Genomic DNA, 20,640 nt, shown 5'->3' with positions numbered 1-20,640 from the left:
CAGTCAGGAAAACTACATTCTGCATGTTGGCCTAATAGTTCATTCTGACAAATGTTGCACCCTCCACACATGCTCACTCATTTTTTTTTTATCCCCTTTAATCATCAGCTTTCCACATCCAGGTGTGTCACACCCGTCGGTGTCGTGGATGCTGCAACACCCACACTTCCACTGAAACATAATTTCATCCCCCACACTTCTTACTGAGGGAGCCATTGATGCAAACATGTAATCATCATGAACCAATGTATCTTTGATTCATTTGCTTTTCTCTCCTGATTGAAGTAAATATTGAATCGTTCAGTAAAACATCAGATACAGTTTGGAGAAACACAGTGCTGCTCACACTTTGTTTAATTCAATGGAACAAACGTGCATGCAGCCACTGTATGTGTGTTTGCTTTCTTTGTAGAGTAGCTTGGTGACGTTTTTTAAACAGGTCTATTTTTTTATGAAATGTAAATGAAGAATGAATTGATGTTTCTCATATTTCCTCTCTCTGGAAGTGTATGTGGCTTAGTTGGAGTTTGTCATCTCTCAACCTGAAGGTCGGGGGTTTGATCCCCAGCTCCTGCAGTCACATGTCCGATGTGTCCTTGGGCAAGACACTTATCCCCAAGTTTCTCTCACTGCTTCATCGGTGGCGTATGAATGTGTGTGGGATTAGTTACTATACTTCTGATGGTCTGTTTAGACAACAGCCTCTACCATCAGTGTGTGAATGTGCAGACAGAAGACTAGAACAGAATGAAACAAGTCCATTGACCAATTACTGTTTGATCCACAGACTCCATTGTTGTCTGAAAAACAACTAAAAAATTCAAACCAGAAATGAACTCCATTCATAAATAAACTACATTTAGCATTTATTCTTCTTTCTATTTGATTGATATCAAACTGTAATTTGTGAATACTGATAAATTATGCAAAAATGTTGATCAAAAAAACATTATTGTGAATGTGTGATTTAAAACCTTTTTGATCCCTTTTAGAAATGTAAGTGTTTCCTGAGAGTCAAGTGGAGGGTGTGGCTTTTCAGGGAGCACAGACAAATCCTGCTAGTTTTCTAAAATTACCAACCCTTTCTTTAAACTTTGCATCATTGAAGTAATGAATGTTTTAATGTATCAATAATGTGAATTGATAATTAAACCACATGTTTTTTACATGAGTACTTTTACTTTTTACAAATTTTAAATTGTATTGATATCCGTAGAAAAAATGTTTTTCCTTTGGTGAACTATCTGAGCCTCTCTTTTATCATCAAGAACTCACATAAAGCTTCTTATTGCAGCTTACTGAGTTATCCGCAGCTGAAAATAGAGCCAAACTAATTAAAAATGTCCTCTGGTTTGGGAACATTTTTGAAAAGGAATTACAAAGTCCTTGATTTTTTCATAGACGTGCAGCTTTAGAAGGAACCAAATTACTTAGATGTGTTATGTGCGCTTCACTCCTTCGTCTTTTTTCAAGCCACGTCAGGCACTGCTGACTACTTCGGAAAAACAAAGACATCCCATTCAAACACTGGAGCTGAGATGAATCTCTGACTCCAGTTCGAAAGTGATTTTTTTCTTTTTGTCCTAAACAATACGCTGAGTGAAAAAAAACAAAACATTTTGGATTTGGCTGAAAAGAACGCCCTGGTGTCACTTAAAGTGACGAGGGCCAGAATCAATTTCCTGCAGTGATATGCATACCAGGTAGAAGCCTTTCAATGATTTTCCAGTCAAGCTTGTTTTGGTTTCCAGTGTTGTTGTGCCAATTTCAGCGGTGACCCTGAGCGCGTGAATCCAGCCTATCAAAACAAGGAAGGTCAAAACTCTCAGGTGTTGTGCCCGTCTGAGTGCTTTAAAGCCAAGTGTGTTATCATTTTCACCCAGAGAGGCAGTGAACGCAACGCGGGATGAAGGTTAGCTCAAGCTGCGTCACTTGGAGTGCTTTAAAGCCAGACCTGATTTGTTTTTTCAGCGCTGCCACTCTGCCTTGTTTTGCACATTCACAGAAGAGGAGTGGTGTGGTGATACTCCTTCTGAATCTCTCTCTCTCTCACACACACACACACACACACACACACACACACACATATGCACAAACACGCACACACAGCTGCAGTGAACTGTTGAAGCCTCAGACAGACAATGAACTCGTCAGTGTGTGGGATAAATAATGTTTCAAAAAACATTCACGACTGAGACCTTTTTTTAATTGTCTGACGTAACTTATTTCACAAACAATCTTCCATCGTGCTCCAAAGTCCTTCATCCTCACTTTTTACTTTTAGTCCCTCAAACCAAAACTCAACCTTTCCCTGCTCACAAAGGGCCTCTCTTTCCTTTCAAAGCATCTGTTCTGTTCCTACATTCAAAATAAAATCAGCTTTTATGTCATAAATCATAATGTGATACGCCCATTGGTTTCTGAAGTGCACTTCTGAAGCTCAACATGCTGACTACAGCTAACTTAGCTCAATCTAGAAACAAAGAGGTGCAGCTTAGCTACAGCATTTTCACTTTGTCAGCAACTCTTATTGTTACTTAAACCCAAAAATATTAAAATAAAATAAAATAAAATAAACCCCAGTGCAGTTTTAGACAATTAGCTATTCAGAAGAAACATGTTTTCTGTAGCATGCTAATATGGGTGCAGCCAAGTGGACTCTGCTTGGCTTAGTTTTTCAACGCGGGAGGTTGTCGCTTGCTCTGCTATTATGTCCCTGCTAAATTACATGGGGAGCCTCCTCGTCAGTGTGCAGTTCCTCTCATCGTTGAATATGTGTTAGCCATACGCTGTGACATTCAGAAGAGGCTCATTAAATAAATATTGGTAATGTATATTAATGTGAGTAAATACAAGTCTTTTAAGAGAGTCGCCAATGAATCATCATCTTTGTTGTGTTGTTCAGCTTTTCACATGTGACACTCGTCTGTAACATGTTAAAACACAAACTCACAGATCAGGTGTTCCCATGATGCTTCAGTTTATAACCCCACAGGTACGTGGACTTAAAAAGATGTCTGCAGAGTCAGAGAGTGTGACTGTGTACAGCCTGGGCCGGCTGCCTCCCTCAGACAATGATGAAGGTGTACCTCCCTTTAATATTTAATATCATCTATCTGCTCTGGACATCAGCCAGCAGGGGCACTGTGGAATAAGGTGTTTCCATAGCTTTTCTAATAGGTCACCTGTATACATGTGACACCTGTGATTGGTCTGCTTACCTCATTATGTCACCAGTGTCTCTTTGGTCCAAATCTATAAAATCAGACCACAAGTTTTAGGTTTCTTTTTTTAGAGGTTTAGGAACTCCCTCAGACAGATGCTCACCGTGGTTTTTGTCAAACGATACTCAAACAAGAGGAAATGAAACATTTGTCAGGGACTATTTGAGTGGAGGATTAGCACACGTTTGTGCCATTGTGTACTTAGAACTTGTTTTTATTGGACAAATAAATCAGCTCGACCTGCCACCCTTAACTCCATTTGGCAATAATGAAAATGCAACAAACAGACTGAAATATAACGCAATCATGAAATTAATAAATTAAAAAGCTGGTCAAGTTTAGGTACCATCAATACTTGATTCCATTCAATCTTTAACACATTCATGTTGCATCAGCTGCAACATTAATATACGCTTAACAGACTTTTTCTTCCATGTTACTAAAGTTAAATTTGGTTGTTACCAATTGTATATATTATGTTTGTATTTTTCAAAGTGTGATTTGTCTGGTGACAAAGCAGCAAATCCTGCATGTACAAAGAAGTATACTGAGGCGCAGTCAGCTGGTTTTCGGGCAGATGAGTCTGGATTTGTGTTGCCTTGGTTGCTCAGATGTTATCAGGCTCTGTGCAGATCATGAGAGGAAGAGCTTCTGCTCTCTGCTTCTACAGATGACCAGCCTGTTGTTTTATGAGCAGCCTTATTAGCAGACAGAGCTGCAGATGACACTCTAAATCAATAAAACATGGAAGAGAAGGGGACATACTGATCATATGGGTCTGAGTTAGAAAAGAACCATGCTGTATACAGTCTGTTATCCACCATGTAGAAATCCCTCCAGTGTTAGCTTGCTTTGCTGTATGGTTTTATGTTTTGCTCTCTATGTTCTAATTGAGTTTATAGAGATTCTCCCTGAGATCTCCTTGAGATGATGCTCTGATTATCATCTTCCCTTTGCTAAATTTGCTTGGTGATCTTAGATTCCTGAGTACTGCTGGAGTATGGGATACTTATCTTACGTATTTGCAGCAAAGTCCAACTCTCACTCAACAATTTCTGACTCCACTGTCCTGTCTCTAAATGGGGGCAAAAGCAAAAAAAAACACCACTCTAGGAGTTGGACTAGCAATGATCACCCCTTGTAACAGATCAGGTTTGTGTTTTTTATAGTCATGACCAGGGGGCGAGGAGGGTCCTGTGTGGAGAATTGAATCTGTCCAGTATGCAGATGATGATGTTTTGTTGGCTTCTTCTGACACTGACCTCCAGCAGGTGTGGAGAGGTGTTGGGCCAGGTGACACAGTGCTCTCATAAACTGTCGAGCTCTGGTCACTGTTGTGTTCTGCCTGAGCTGTTAGTGAGTAAGTGCTGCCAGATGTGATACACTTACGGTCTGGTGCAAATTACGTACAAATTCTCTATTTAGATAGCACTAATTTGTATGTGAGGTTACTGACTGTGTTTTTGATTATTGTGTTAAAAAAAGCAGCATGGTTTCAGTTACTGTGCTTTGAAATCCTGTCCCTCTTGTGAACACATTAAAAAGTAAATGATTTTGTGATACTGAGTTAAATAGAACTGATGTCAGCTCTTCCATTCTCATTCACCGACTCACAAAGTTTGTCCGCCCCTCCACTGACCCGCTGGCTTTTTGAGTCAGGCGCCACATTTCTGGGAGGGTTTGGTCCCTTTGCTAATTTCCCATCCTGATTCAATGTGGTCTCATCCAGGGGCCCTCGATTGTTTCCTTCAGTCGGCACAGGTACAGAGCTGCTTTTGTTCTGTCCGTCCGTCGCTCTGAATACAGTCCCAGAGCCAGACAGACCTGCTGGGTACGTTATCAGGACTCTTTGTCCTGCTTCTTCGTTTCCCCTGCCCAGATCCCCAAACACAACAGAGGAGAGACACCGAGCGAGCACAGAGTCTGTCTGAGAGGCTCCCTCAGGGTCAGGCTCAGTGAAGTACATTTGGACAAGTAGCAGAAACAAGTTTGATGGACTTGCACATGTATTGCTATATGATGCAGCTCCAAACATTCATACCAATACTTAAATGATTGTCAATGCAGAACTTTCTTCATCAGGGTTTATTATTAACAATTTATTATGCAAAAATATGAAAACATTACAAACGCTATACATCAAGTCAGTCTTAAAATAGTCCGATACACTCAATGATTTAAAGAAACTAACAAAGAAAAAAACAGTGAGAAGAAAGAGAGGGGGGAAGAAGGGCCTTAGAGATCTCATGTTATAATTATTTTCTCCTCCATGTTGTCAGTCTGTGAAACCTTTGTGTAGCTCTGCATTATTAGTTCTTATTTATTTTAGACTGAAGTCTGTAACAACCCTCATGTCAGTGCCTGAAACGGTTCATTTCAGCTGCTGTTTCTTTAAGGTCCGTCCACACACGGCTCTCTTTCTTCTGATTGGTCGGCTCTCTTGGGGCCTTTCGGGGGGGCAGAACACTGCAAGGGCTGAAGGTTTGCCCATGTTTGATGTGTCTATCCAAGATGCAAAGAAATGAAGAGTGAAGGAGCCAAAGGGTTATATGTGTATTCATATGAATCTTTGATAATGTAGCTGTGTGTGAGCATGTCGTGTGAAAGCAGGATATGATGTGGGCAGGTAAGGTTGGGGGTAATGACTTAACAGCTGTGCAAATGGTTTCAGACCTGAGCTCAACTACGATAATAAGAGAGAAAGCAGAGAATTGTTCTTTTATGTTCAGAGTTAATAGAAAGTTAAGAATAGGTAATAGGTAATGTGTTTAATTTACATGTTTTCACTTTACCCTGGTAGCTATGACTTTGAGAGAAACAAATCAAATCTAAAACTATAGATATATTTCAGGACCAAGCCCCCCCACACACACACACACACACACTACGGCCAATGGTCAGGAGGGAACCACTAAATGGTTAAACGTCATCACCCACGGATTAATTTAACCATTTAGTTTAGTTTATGTAATGAGCACATCCTGAAACATTTACATATTTGTGCTGAATATGGGTAAAAAGGACAGTGTATGATGTACTGAGCAGACTTTTTGTTGAAAAGCAGAGATGATCATCTCCATCTCCTTATGAATCGTTTGGTCAGAACATGAATCAATCACATTGTATTAAAGGGACTTTTGGTCAAAAGTAAATCACTTGTTTTTCTTGTCTGCTCAATTTAAGAAAATTCATTAATCAGATGTTTGTTTGTCTCTTGTTGTGATTTTGGCTTGTTGTTCAAACACAGTATGAACTTTGTCTTTAACAAAGGCTGAGGATGTGTTCTTTAATTTTACTGCTGAACTGAGTATGTCCATGATGAAGGCTTAAGTGGAAATAAGAAACTTTTACAAGACATTTATTTTGATGCAAACCAAAAGAAGACCTTTACAATGAATAAACAATGAAAACGTAAACAAATAGGCAATCCCCATTTTTGATTTCAGCAGATAAAAATGTAGAAACTGCAGGCGCGTAAAGTGTGTCATAGGACCAGAAGTCTTCTGGTTTCTGTTTGGTAGTCCAAGTATTTTCCTCGAGTGTTTGACCTAAAATAAAATCTTTGCATGAGAACAGTGTCTGTGTGACAGCACGAGTTGTTGTAAAATCGTGCAATCCCTCTGCCATCACCTTTTAACAATTTAGCTTGAATTAATCCCAAACTGATATCTGCTTTCAGCTAATAATCTCTTAACGTAGTTTCTGACTCCATTCTCACTTCTCAAGTTGTTAGTCAGACTGTAAACAAAGGAAACACATGACTGGAGAATTCTATGGCTGAAACCGCTAACTGCTATCACTAACCGCTGACTAAAGGAAGAACCAAAAAGTTTTCTGTTGCATGAGGAGATATCATCATAGGTCAACTTAGGTCCTGATGTTACTCTCTTTTATTGTCTTGGCATCTGTACCGTGACCTCTAATGTCCAAAAAGAAACCCTTAAAAAACTTGTTAGTTTAGTGTTAACTGGAAAGCAGTTAGAGTACGGCCCTGAGGTTTTATACATAATGTGTCAGTCACAGATTACTGCTCATCAGTACTATTCCTACACAAACTCATATTAACACATTCCCACACTGATTTCCATGCCTGCTGTGGGCAACTGGGGCTTTCGTGTTTTGCCAAAGGGAACTCAAACATGCCGTCTGCAGTGGCTGCAGTGGACGAACCTTTAGATTGAGAGACAACACACTTCATACCGCAGAGCCACCGCCATGTTCTTTGGTATTATGATCCCAGTGCCTTGTCAACATCCATCAGCCTGCAGTTAGAGAGGAACGTGAGTTCTGTCTCGTCTCTGTTGAGTGTTTATTCTATAAATTTGAACACTATTTGAAATAAACACATGATTCTTGTGTCATAATAAAAGGATAAGTGCTCATTGAGGAAACCCCGAGACCCAATTATGCTCCTTTTTTTTTTTTTTTTTTTACGCCCACAGCTTATTTGTGTAGCGCAATGGGCAGCAAAAACCAGCATATCAGTGTTGTCAAGTGGGAACCTCCCTTCACCGGTGTTTTATCCACCTCCCACTACACCTACACGCTTTATCTTACCTACTTTACTACACGGCTATCACAGCCCAAACAGCATTGCCTCCTTCAACTGACCCAGGCTCCGTACATGCAAATTCCAGGTAGTAACAACACCATTACTACCTACCCTACGACATGGCCCCTATAACGGCCGCCACAAACAAAACACAGCTATTCCCGCAGCCAACATTCAGGCCCGCATCGAGAACAAAATTACTTGGGTAGCAACTGAGGGTTACAACTTTCCGGGGGTGCAGCTACAGTGACCGGCAACAGCAATCAAACATAGTGTAGGTGTTGTGGGTCCCTCATGTGATCCTCAGTGGACAGACTGGTCATGTGCACCTGTCATGACCATCAGATCAAAGATGAAATAAACACAATCTGAGTCAATGCTGTCATTTGAAAGCCTTGATTATTAATTGTCAAAGAAATAATTGACGACTATATGAAACTTAAAAAATATGGAAAATCTTAGAAAAATAAATGCATTTCTTCTTCAGCTCAGGATGACCAATCAACCCCCAGTTTGATCTGTTCGCTAGGAACACCATACATTTCTTTTAAAGACATCAACTACCGGCGATGGCTGAAATCTGTTTTACTACAGTGCTATGACCAAATAAAAAAGGAACAAATTATACTGTCGTTTCATTACCATAAACAGTCAGAAAGGAGGCTGAAATAATGACAGGTATCATGATGAGGGTTTATGAAAATATGCTTTCAAGATTTTTTAGTTCTGTCTTTTAGACGACAATCACACACACACACACACACACACACACACACACACACACACACACACACGTGCCTCCTTTTTCCATCAGCAGAACCCATGTACATCCAGGTCCTACACCTGGAGCAGTGTGAGATAAAGACCACATATGTGATACAATAAATAAATGAATAAATACAATACAATACTGTTTAAAAAAAACTCAGAGGTACAAAGAAATCCAAAAAGAAAAATATACCTTTTTTTTTTTTTAACTTCAAAATTGGCACCTGATCACTAACTCTAGCTTAGCTTCATCTGACTGCATCCAAATGGTGTGAAAGCAGGAACTGTTTACTGAGAAATCCATCAAACAGGTCAATGAGGTGAATGGGAAAGCATTGCCCATTTACATGAAATACTACAAGTTCAGACTTCTGCGATGAGTTTGTTGTGAGTGCTCATAATGATAGCTGTGACGATGAAATCCCAATTAGTGGCGTAAAAAAACGATAAGTGCAACCAAAGAGAAAAAAGTCTACAATCTTCATGTTTTTTTATTCTACCTATAAAAAGTGAGTATATAAACTTAAGGGCAAACTTGCAGTGTGCAAGCTGACAACTTATGCGAACAATAAGACCTCTATGTACTGAGCTTTTGTAAATGATTTCTACATTTGGAGTTAAATGTGTCCGGAGTATTTTTCTCCAGCTGAACGGTGTGCAGCGAGAGTGAAACAGACGAGAGCAGCGTGATCAAACTGCCTCTCTGTGGGAGCACAGGTGCACTGTGGGATGTTGACCTGCTCCGAGCAGCAGGCAGAAGGTGCAAAAGACAGCGAGTCCTGATGCCCAAATTACAGAGCACGGCTGGATGGTGACACTCCCCTCTGCAGCTCTGAGGATGGAGTGGTGCAGAAATACAGACTGTCAGAGCACAGTGACATTTTACTGCAAGTAGTGAAAATGTCCTCCATCACTATGTGATCTCACGCCTTCATTTCACCAAATGTCTCTGATGCTGAGATTCAAAATTCAAATGATTCTATGTAGGTCAATCTGTGACGTTCTGCAATAATTCTTGATTGACGATAACATTAGAGCTGATCTAGTCTACAAATCCAAAAGAAACAATTACACATCTTACTAAAGACGACCCACAGCAGAGAATGAATGTGGCAGTTTTTGACACTTGTTAGTTTCCTCATCGTGAGAGTCTATATTTCATAAAGCACCCCATCACATCCTGGAGAACAATGACATACAGAAGAGAAGAAACCAAACCAAGCCTCAATGAAAAATCATTTCAAACAGGATCAGAAGAAAACAAGTCCGAAGAAGAGGATCTAACGAAAAGTCTTCATCAAATTCAGCCGCAGGTTTGACTTTCACCTTTGTTACCTTCAGTTTATGAGCCGCGGTGGGAGCCGGTCAGAGTGCGCAGGAGGTCACTGAAGCTCTCGCTTCATGGTTTAATATGACATTTCATTGCTTTCAATGTTAAAAAGACAATCTCTTTTTTTCCTTCAATAATCTTCGCTCAGCATGATATTAGCTTCCTTCTACATCCTTTGAATGACTCCTTTGAGAAATATTTTCTTCTGGTTTTGTTCTAAAAAGAATAGCCATCAGTATCCTTCATTAATGATATTGCACCTATGTAGGATTTTTATTTATTTCATAATGGGGAGATAATATCCTGCATCACAGTAACCTTTCTGAGAAACATTTTAACATGGCAACATAAAAATCAGCTGACGATGTGAGTCTTAAGAGGTAAGTAGAGTAGTAGTAGAAGTAAAACATCAAATTAAACTTAAACCAGGACAAAAGGTATAACATTATGGACAACTTGATTTAAACTTGCTGTCAGTTTGTGGACGTTTCCAGCAGCGTGCAGAGAAATCTGTAGTAAGACACTGTGTCCTGTCTGTGGGTGTGTTCGACCTCTCTGATCAGCACTGTAACTTATCCATCAGTTTCCTCCATTCTTCACTTTTTAGCAAATCCTTAAAGAGAGTCTAGCGGTCCTCAAACAAGGTTAAGAAAATAAAGATTACTTCAATCTATCTGATGTTCTTCTCCTTTGAATTCTGCCTGTGCACGTGCACTTTATCACACCAGCTTCAGTTTCAACAAAACAGCTCATTACTTATTATAAAGCAATGCAATATCTTCCTGGAAGGAAAAAAAAACATTGGTAAAAAATTATTGCTTGATCAGAGCCCTGTCTTTGTAAATGAACTTTGGCTGCAATATGTGTTCTCTGTGGTGAATTGGATTTATGGTAAAAACAAAAAAAAGTTTCTGTCCATTAAAAAGGATACAGAAACAAGCGCTGCAAGTATTTATTTGTGTAAAAAAGGTCTGACATCCACTAAATAAAGGACTCGTCAGGGTTTATTTTTTTTCAAAAGAGAGACAAGAATCCTGAGAGACAGTTTCACAAGCACTGAAATAAACGCATTTAAAGTCAAAACTCTGTTGTCGGAAGGAATGAATTTAGCAGAGACAGCGACGCTCAGATGGAATACATCTCTGTGAAACTTCATCTTTTAAAGATGTATAAGAACCATTTAGAGCGTGTGGTATAAGGAGAGTTTGGTTTCTGCAGGAGAACACATTTTAGGGTTTTAAATGATGATGGTGCTCATTCAAATCATATACCTCTGTTTATACACCGTTTGTTTTGGACACAAATCTGAGAATTTGCTGATTAGTGTTGAGCTGTTTTCCAAGACAAAGAATCGTTTGAGGCTCATAACAGCTCAAACTGATTCAACAATGACTGACTCCACAAACAATTTAAAGAAATCAGGGAACATTTTGAAGGCTCACATATTCACCATGAAGTAATTACCTTACATAGTGTCTCTTTATTGGCCATGACAAAGCACACATTAATGCCTTTTTCTGAGACCATATTTTGCAACAACCAGGTCAGAGTTCTCTGACAACAACCTCCTTATTACTGACTATTGAAGGAATTCAGCTGCATGATAAAAATATGAAATAATGAGCATATAGGGTGCTAGTGCAATACTGAGCATAGAAGACCAAAAGTCATACACAACATCTTCTCTATAAGCATTAATGAGGAGGTTATTCAGGAGAAACTCTCAGATATACAGCCTGTCGTTGTAGAACATGGTCATGCAGAGTGTGAGGCAACAATGCATGCTTAAGAGCCATCATGTTAGAAATTCTTAAGCAGCTTTCTAATGGTGAAACATCTCTAAACAAAATTAGATGAAGATACCTGCATGATGTATCACACACAGATGGTAGAAAGGACGCAGACGATCAGCTACGTTTTCCAGTAAATATGATTATTCTTTCAAATATTCTAAACTAATTTTTCAAAATGAAAACTTTGTCTTCAAAAATCTAACAAACGTATATTTTTTAACAGCGATGAGACAGCATAACTATGTTTTAAAAAATCCCAAAAGACACGACCTTTGGAAGATATTGCGTTTGAATATTTTTTTGAAAATGTGAACATCGCCGCTCTTTCCAGTGAATGATTGTTCTCGTCTCTGTCATGTAAAAATGAAGACGTGTCGGCACCATTATCAACACAGTAATGTTCAAATATGTCTCGAACATTTTCTTTAAACGTACTTTGTTTGAATAAATGAAATGTCCCTGTCGGATCTGATCCCTTTGATCAAATAAGAAAGACTTTAGGAGTCAGAGGTTTGGATGTTGTGTGTAAAGCAGGTAAACTGAGACAGCGCGAGCCCAACATGACACCCAGTTAAGCATCCATCAGGCCGGATAATGGATGTGATGTTCCGCCTCATGTGTGAACACCCACAAAGCGAGAAAACCATTTGAAGACAGTCAAAATCTCCTTTTTCATTTTTAACTATAACGTTTTTTTTTTTAAAAAAAGAACTTGTGATAGAAAAGCCACAGACCAAACTCCAGTCATTTTTCTTCTCTTTTTACTTCAGTTAAGAAAGTTACACAAAAAGGTGGCAAATTTGTCGACAATAAATAATAAATAATTTCTGTTGCACGGGAACAAACGAAACATTTTTTTCCAGAGCTTTTTTTTTTTAACTTATTAATAATAATAATAATAATTATACACATCTTTGGGAAAGAAAAAAAAATGTAGTCGGACGGACACTAACTCACACAGATGTCCCACGGAGCCTGTGGCAGAGTAGAGGTAACCTTGTTGCAAATGCTTTAGTACTCGGGTCATGAAGAAGAGGATGGTGGTGGTGATGATGAAGAGCAGTGCTGTTTCCTTCATGTAGAGGGGGGTCCCAATTTTAAAAAAAGTCACCAGTCTGTGTTCAGCAGGTTCAGCTTCAGGTTTGTCTCCGTCAAACACAGAGTCCGCTTCACGTCTCCGTTTGGCAACTGGAACCGGGCGCGTGAACGTGCAGCACCGGCCGTGATGACGCTTCACGGCAGGACGATGTCCGTGGTTAAAATCCCATGATTGTCTTCACAGTGTCAAAACACAACCAGGGGGGTTGTTTGGTGCGGTCTGGGAGGGTGGGGTGGGGGCGGTGGGATGGGTGGGGGCGGGGGTCCCTCAGGCTTCGATGGGGCTCGACACCATGCTGTTCGGTGTGTCCGGGAGCTGCGACGACATGGAAGCTACCTCACTGCCCGTCGAGTTGGAGCCCGGGCCCCCCTCCGAGAAACTGACCTGCAGAGGGACAGAGGAGGGAGTCAGACACATCCGGGTACTGAACGCAAATTACAGAGCTGTGACCGTTTAATGATCAAGAATTATGGTCCAGGACTCCCAAAGCATGCCGGGACAGCAGTTTGACAGACAAAAAAAATAATAATAATAATAATAATAAAAAATAAGTTAACTGAGTCTTTCTTTGAAGTGAACACCATGGAAGTGATCCGTATCACAGTCTGTTAGTCCGGAAAAATGTTGATCTATTTGTAAGGAAGAGAACCACGAACAACAGACTAATGATGCTCTCATGATTCATGCAGATCAACCTGTCTGCGTGATAACAAGAGAGACCTACACTCACACCTCTTGAAATGTACAGAGTTTGAAAAGCATGTATTATATACATTAAAAATTGGTTTAAAACTTAAAACTAAGTTAACTTCAACGCTATACGCTCCAGGGATGCGGTGCAGTTTTTTTCTATAGCCCAATAAACGGCATAGTCTGTAGTTAGGCCACAAGGAAAACTATCCTGAATGTCTCCTTAATCCGCCACAAACACAATTGTATTAAACACACCATGAAGGCAGATTCTCTTGTTAGTGGGAAATGCTCTAAAACGGTTTCAGAAGAACATATGGATTCTCTCTGCAGCTCTGTAATCCATTTAAATGTCTGTGTCTGAGACGGATCCTAAAATATTTCAGGAGTTTGTGTCAACTATGAGAATGAATAATATCAATAAAATCCATACAATCTAAATATTTAAGCATATCCTATAAGAGTTTGAACAAAATCAAATAAAAAAGAGAGCTACTTGAGATATTGAACATTATTGAGTGCAAGTAATGAGGTCGCTAAAACTCAGCCTTATGTAACTGCTCATTAAAATGAACACTGTTATAAAAAAAAATGTAAAAAACCCCCTGCTCATTCTGCTCCCTCAGTAAACTTTTTTTTTCATAATTCTCTTAAACTAAGAAGCATCTGCATCATCATGATCCCCTATTGTTCCCCGACGGATGTGAATGCGCGTTGTTTTACGCATAGAAATTGTTAAAGTCATGACACGTCTCTGTATGCAGAGAACCAGCTCAATACATTTAGCAGACTAATGGTTAGTTTTAATAAGGAACTAAACTGTGATAGTCGGAGCCCTGCAGCACAGTAGCATCATCCATATGGTTATTTAAATATGTCTGCGCACATAAAGCTGGATGTGTCTGCTAGTGGAAATAATGTTTGAAACAAACGAAAGATTTTATATTGAAGCTTAAGTGAACTATCATAATGACGCACCAGCTGTTGGAAGGCGGGCTGGTCGATGTCGCTCTGCAGGGCAAAGTCGCTTAGGACCTTCCAGGGCGGCTGGTAGCTCTGCACCTCCACCGGGTTTGCTTGCAGGCCGCCGTCATGCCGCTCCGGACTCGCTGCAACCATCGGGGTCCCCGTCATACCCTGGATGTTCTAAGAGAGGAGGGGGAAATGAGTGTTTAGAACCAAAGAGCACAGAATCTATTACATCCATCACTGAGGGTTGGTGAAGGTATAAGATGTGGGTAGCTGTGAGCAGGGGCGTCTCCAGGATTTCTGAGCCCCATGGAAAGATCTCACATCAGGCCCCTCCACCACATCTGCACTGAACCATGATATCATGAGATGTTACAATGACACCTCCATTAGCCTAAACAAATGAGAGTAACATATTTAAATTAAGGTTATTTAAATGTTTTTTTGATTTCGAGGTATCGCATGTTTAAAAAGGATAATGATTAACACTATCAATACACTGAAGCTTTGAAAACAAGAGTCTGTTTTATATGAAAGGTGCTTAGGCAAATAATGAGTCTATCAAAAAAAAAAACTGGCAATATTGAGATTTATATTGGACTGCATGTACTGCACATCTGGCACAAATCACAATGTTGCCAATGTATTTGTGAAATCCAGTAGAGTGTTTGGTAATTAACTACAATGAGTCAATATTTCTATTTTTGTTGCACTGTTACCAAAAAATGAAAATATAATGTTCACATCACAATTTAAAGCTCTGGTACTGGGGCTTCTTTGAATAGCTAAGTAAGTAAATTACACTCAAACACGTTATCCAGTTGAAATCAATTAATAACAATAATAACCCATCTTTAGGGCATTTCAACCATTTTCAAGCATCTACAAATAGTTTTATGCATTATGTATTGGTCCAGTTTTTCATGAACAAACAAATCTGAATAAAAACTATTCATTTTTGCAGAACCAATGAAGGCCTCTTCTGCCATAAGGGCCTTATAGTCAGTCCCACTTCCCTCCCACAAATACGCCCACAGCTGTGGTTTTTTTCTTCTCTTCTTTTTTTTTTTTTTTGAGGGGGGGGTGAAATTAATCTCCCTGTCAATCAACAGAACAATCAATAAACATGCAAACAAATAAGTAAACAGATGAATATGAGTGTAAATAGCGCGCGGCCTTCATCTTAACTCCGCGCGCAGTCCTGCTCAGCTCCGCTCTCAAGTGATTTTCCACTTTATGAATAAAAGTGTCCTCTCTGCTGGTTAAAGTGTGATGGAGTTGCTGAGATTAGACTCTGTTGTTAAATATTGGAGTCTCTTTAATAAAAGGAACCTCGCGCTGCAGCTTTGTGTTTGCTGTCATTTGTTCCTCACAGTTTGTTGGAGATAAACTCATCCTTAAAGTTTGTTTTCCTCCACCTCTCCGTCCTCTCACCGTCTTGTCGTTTGGCTGCTGTTGCTGCAGCTGCTTCATCAGTATGCTCCTCTTCTTGTCCTTGCAGCGTTTGTTCTGGAACCAGACTCGGATGACCCGCGGGCTCAGGCCTGTCATTTCAACGAGCTGCTCCTTCATGAGCGCGTCGGGCCGCGGGTTGGCGTTGTAGCAGGTCCGCAGAGTGTGCAGCTGCTTCTCGTTCAGAACCGTTCGGACCCGCGTAGTCTTCTCCGGCTGCTTGTGCACGTGAGGCCGCAACGCAGGCTGCCGGGCCGAGATTGGTTCTGCTGTTTGGAAAGGACGAGAAATAAAAAAAGGAGAGGGAAGAAAAATTAACGGATCTGTGTGCAGGTTTTTACGAATGAGAGAAGATGTGGACAGAGAAGGTTTAAGAGGTGAAGAAGTTTCAGATTGTAGGCCTCAAACACTCAGCACACAAAGAACAACCTTTTCAACAATCAGTCTGTCCTTGTCTTTGAATTCATGTGACTCGTTTAGTAATGAGCCGCTTTACAAACACACAGCTGACAATAAAAGCCATTGCTGATCAGGGCAGAGTGGTTTGTAAACGAGGAGAGCATTTCTCCACCACGTTTTTTTTTTTTAACTCTGATGAATATAAATCCAAATGAAACAAACACGTTTACAAGTATTTTTGAGAATGTGTGGTCTCTAAGTCTCCATGAATAGAAGGATCGAGTAAAGTTGAGGGTGACATGCACATTGTATACAATTCAGAATGGATGCTGCATTCATCCCGCCCCTTCCAAAGACCTGCAGAGCTCTGCAGTATTTCTTGTTAGGATACCCCCCTCCCCTCCTCCTCCTCCTCAGTGATAACTCGGTGTATTTCTGACAGCAGCGCCCGCTCTATCTAATCTATTGAACCCGGACTGACTGACTGCACGGTGGTATGCAGAAAAAAAGACAAAACATAAAAGAACAAGCAGAACACCTGAACCACAGGATGAGCTCCACCTGTTCCCCTGACGCCAGGGACAGTATTAGTGTACAGGCTACTTAAGTCTCACAGTGCTCAGGACAAGAGAGACACATCGGTCCACTGAGTCAGTCAGAATCTGCTCATTTTAAACTGATGCGCTAAAATCCAGTCAGAGGAGAAAAGCTGTGGCACTTCGGCTGAAGACAGAGTCAGATCAGACACCCAGGAGCAGGTTAAAAGAGTCCCACACCCCCCTTGCTCCCGGGACGTTACCTGCCATCTGCAGCGGTCTGGCGGGGTGCAGCGGGCTGAGCGGGTCTCCGGGGCCCATGCTGGCTCTCTCTACCACGTCGTGGTCGGCCCGACAGAAGAGGCCGTCCTCCCGCAGGGCGAACTCGTCCCCCGGGATGAGTTGCCGGCTGCAGGCCACGCAGCGGAAACACTCGATGTGGTAGACCTTGGAGCGGGCCCGCATCACGAAGTCGTTCTTGCTGAAGCCGATGTTACATTTCGCACACTTTATCCCGTACAACCTGCGGGACACACGAGCACGCGCTCCGGTCACTCCGGTAATATGAACAACAACAGCTATAGTAATCATAAAAAATAATACCAATAATAATTATTGTTATTATTATAATGTAGGAGTTTTTATAAACATGTATGTATAAAGGCAGAGTTATAATCAACGTGGCAAAATATTTTCATTCAGTACTTTTAATTAATGAATTATTATCAGTCTCACATTGGAAACGGTGGAATATTCAGTTATTATGTAGGCTAACTCAAGAGAATCATAGCCTAAATACCGTGTTGTTTTTCTGGTTAATATTTTAATCCAGGATCTGAATTATTTTTTTTGAAATCATCTGGGTCATTGTCACGAAACAAAAACCGAAGGCCTGTTTTTGTTTTGCGTGTGCTGTAATATCAGTTATTAATGACAGCTTTAAAAAAAAAAAAAAAAAAAAAAAAAAAAATCTCCAGTCAGGATGTTTGAAATATTCCTCAGGTCCATCTGTCGCAGATCATCACCAGAGATAATGCATAAATAATAAATAGGTTATGTCCTGATGCCCGTTTTTAAAGTCTATTTTGAAATAAGCATTAAATTAATATAAAGGCTCGTGATATTTTCTGAAGAAACGCCAGGTGATGAAAATAAGATTCCAAATTGTGATGTTTCAATAAACAGAACCGTGTGGCTTTCATCAATCCAAATAATCTCTGTGGGATTTTGTAAAATATTAAAAGGTATACATATATATTAATAATATTAGTAAGTCCAGTGTCCATCTCATGTTGTGTATCCTCAGGCTCAGCACGGCCCGGCTCGGCTGTCCTACCTGATGTAGTCCCGTTTACAGTATGTTTTCCCATCTCGGACGAAGCACGTGCACGACTCGTCCAGGTACTGGCTGCACTCGACACATTTGAGGCACGCGGCGTGCCACTCCAGGTCCGGAGAGACCCGCAGGATGTACTGGTCGTGGATCTGATTCCCGCAGCCCACGCACAGAGACACGAGCCGCTTCTCTGCAACACACGCGCACACACGAAAACACACACACACACACACACACACACACACACACACGCACAAACACACAAACACACACACACACACTGTTAAAACTCCTCAAAATAATAATGCTTTGATTTCACTTTATTAGGTCTATTATAATTATAATTTGTATTATGATTATTATTAGCCTATTATCATTATTATTATTATTACTAGCCTAATTTTATTATTATTATTGTTATGTTGTAATATTAATTTTGAATTCTCTTCTCAGGTTCAAAAACACTCCAATCAATCAAAATGACTTAAAATGATCCTCTCGCATTAACAGGCCGTCTGAACCTGTTTTCAGACTGTAAAATGTAAAGTCTAATTTCAGCCGAAGTTGAGCTGAATCCTGTCCGATCATCGCATCCCCATAGTCGGACAAGTTTCCTTACTTTTCGGCGGGTCCCCCATGTCTCCCATGTCCACAAAGTAAGGCGCGATGAAGTCCACTGTCTCAACGGGCTGAGAGTCCTGGAAGCCGGGGTGAGTCCTCCGCTGCCGGGCTGGGCTGCCGGGCCAGGGGCTGTGTGTCCGGCTCGGAGAAGGAGTTTGTGTGTGTGTGTGTTTGATGCCGGTGTGTGTGCTGCTCTGATCCTGCATGACAAGCGGCGGGCTGACGTAGGACAGCAGCACGTCATCTGAGCAGCTGATTGGCTGTGCAGAGCGCGCACACACACACACACACACGCACATACACTGGCACACTTCTTGCTGCATATCATTTGTATTTCCAGTTTTGCTCTTTTCTTTTCTTTTTTCTATCGGATTTGTTGAGTTTTGTCGTGCTACGTTTGAATAAATAAACAGGCATCATCTGTTTCCCCGTTTTTAGTTTCAATAGTAAACATGAAATACACTTTGGAGTAAATGTTACTGGGCTGCAACGATCAAGACATTTATAATTACATTCAAGTTCAGCATGGGGCCGCGCGCTCTTCAGCACTTGTTTAGGACGCTTCTGGTTACCGGCCCGTCAAAGAAAACAGCCAATATGTTTTTGGTGCATTCAGATTAAAACATAACCTCACAGCGTTAACTCTTTTTTTGTATTTAGGCAAAAAACAGCCGTTCAGAGCGTCTCATAGATTACCTCACAAAGGAAAACTTGACTCTGGTATTGAAAAGTAGGCAAACAAAAGTGTGACTGGACCAGCGTTCATAATTTGAACGATCAGGTTATCAAAGGAGGTTTTTTTTTTTTTCTCACACACATACACACACACTCACGCACGCGCGCGCGCACACACACACACACACACACACACACACACGCATACACACTCACGCACAAACACGCCCTCTTGTGTTTGTAACCTCCGCGCGCTGCAGGCAGACAGACAGAGGACACAGACAGAGATTGGGGTGATATTGGGACACTTTTTACTTTTCTGACTTTTATTAGCCTTCATGTAATGAATTTATAAGAAAAACAACTCCAATATACCATAAATAATTTCTATAACACTAAAGTTCGAAAATACATTTTAGGACAAGGGGAGTTTAAAAATAAAATCACATTACAGGAAGGTATGGCACACACTGTTATGACATCAGGACCAAAAGGGTTTTTTCTACCAAAATATGGAAGATTGGTGCATCAAATTTATTTCAATACTGATTAAGGCTGCTGTGTGCATTTAATTTATAAATTGTACTAAATAAGTAATAATAATAATAATAATAATAATAATAATAATGCTTGATATCACAATTGTATTGGTTAGGCTTTTGAAATGGACCTACAGGCTTCTGACACCAAACTCTAGCCTAACATGTTTGTGGGTGAGTTGGGGGTCTGCACATATTCAGAGGTTTTATTAATAAGAAAAGCTTTTCGAGTACTGTCCCATCACATAATATGTTGCTTGCATGAATACAATTATGAATACAAATAAAAACACAATTTTTATACTGTTTTTTTTAAGCAGTTATAAATGTCATTTAAGTTTCAAAAGTATGAGCAATTGATTCACTAACAATTGTATGACCTTATATTGAAAACCTGCTAAAGCTTCAGTTATTTTCCTCACCTATATGCATCAAAGGGTCAACTTACTGTTTGATACTGGACGTGACGTCACAGCAATGTGGACATGCAGGGCTTTTTTTTGATCATGAGCTTTCCCAGCTAGAGTCCAGAGGAAACATATGTTTTAGTGTCATTTATCAGGTAAGAAAAGATGTCCTGATTTGGTTTACTGTCCCTTTTAACCTGATGTCCCAGTCACCTTGAGTTCACCCCATTAAAGATGTTTTCAACTTTTC

General features: G+C 40.4%; 2 protein-coding genes across 3 annotated transcripts in view; both read right to left on the bottom strand.

Annotated features, from left to right (window-relative positions):
• The window catches only part of golph3a (golgi phosphoprotein 3a), a 186,236-nt gene that overhangs the window by 90,014 nt on the left and 75,582 nt on the right, over positions 1–20,640 (bottom strand). The gene's annotated exons all lie outside the window — the stretch shown is intronic.
• isl1a (ISL LIM homeobox 1a) lies at positions 12,412–18,916 on the bottom strand. 2 transcript variants are annotated; one of them, XM_079366967.1, is made up of 6 exons: positions 18,768–18,916; positions 18,149–18,338; positions 17,076–17,335; positions 15,860–16,146; positions 14,435–14,602; positions 12,412–13,150 (listed from the first exon to the last, which is right to left on the bottom strand). In XM_079366967.1, exons 1-6 carry the CDS (start codon positions 18,793–18,795, stop codon positions 13,034–13,036), a joined length of 1,050 nt encoding a protein of 349 aa, XP_079223093.1. In that variant the 5' UTR covers positions 18,796–18,916; the 3' UTR covers positions 12,412–13,033. The 2 variants fall into 2 exon arrangements, with proteins under 2 accessions (XP_079223093.1, XP_079223092.1); XM_079366966.1 differs by having other exon boundaries at positions 15,860–16,143; positions 18,768–18,914.

This window comes from Symphodus melops (genome assembly GCF_947650265.1).
Source record: "Symphodus melops genome assembly, chromosome: 1".
In the NCBI taxonomy this organism is placed as follows: Eukaryota; Metazoa; Chordata; class Actinopteri; order Labriformes; family Labridae; genus Symphodus; species Symphodus melops.
The sequence above is the reverse complement of the archived record's forward strand: the minus strand, read 5'-3'. Positions and strand labels throughout refer to the sequence as shown.

Coding starts and splice junctions, on each gene's coding strand:
- isl1a (XM_079366967.1), bottom strand. CDS start 18,795: ATGGGAGACATGGGGGACCCGCCGAAAA. Junction 18,339..18,767: donor CATGGGGGACCCGCCGAAAA/GTAAGGAAACTT, acceptor CGTGTGTTGCAG/AGAAGCGGCTCGTGTCTCTG. Junction 14,603..15,859: donor AGCAGCCAAACGACAAGACG/GTGAGAGGACGG, acceptor CTCCTCTCTTAG/AACATCCAGGGTATGACGGG.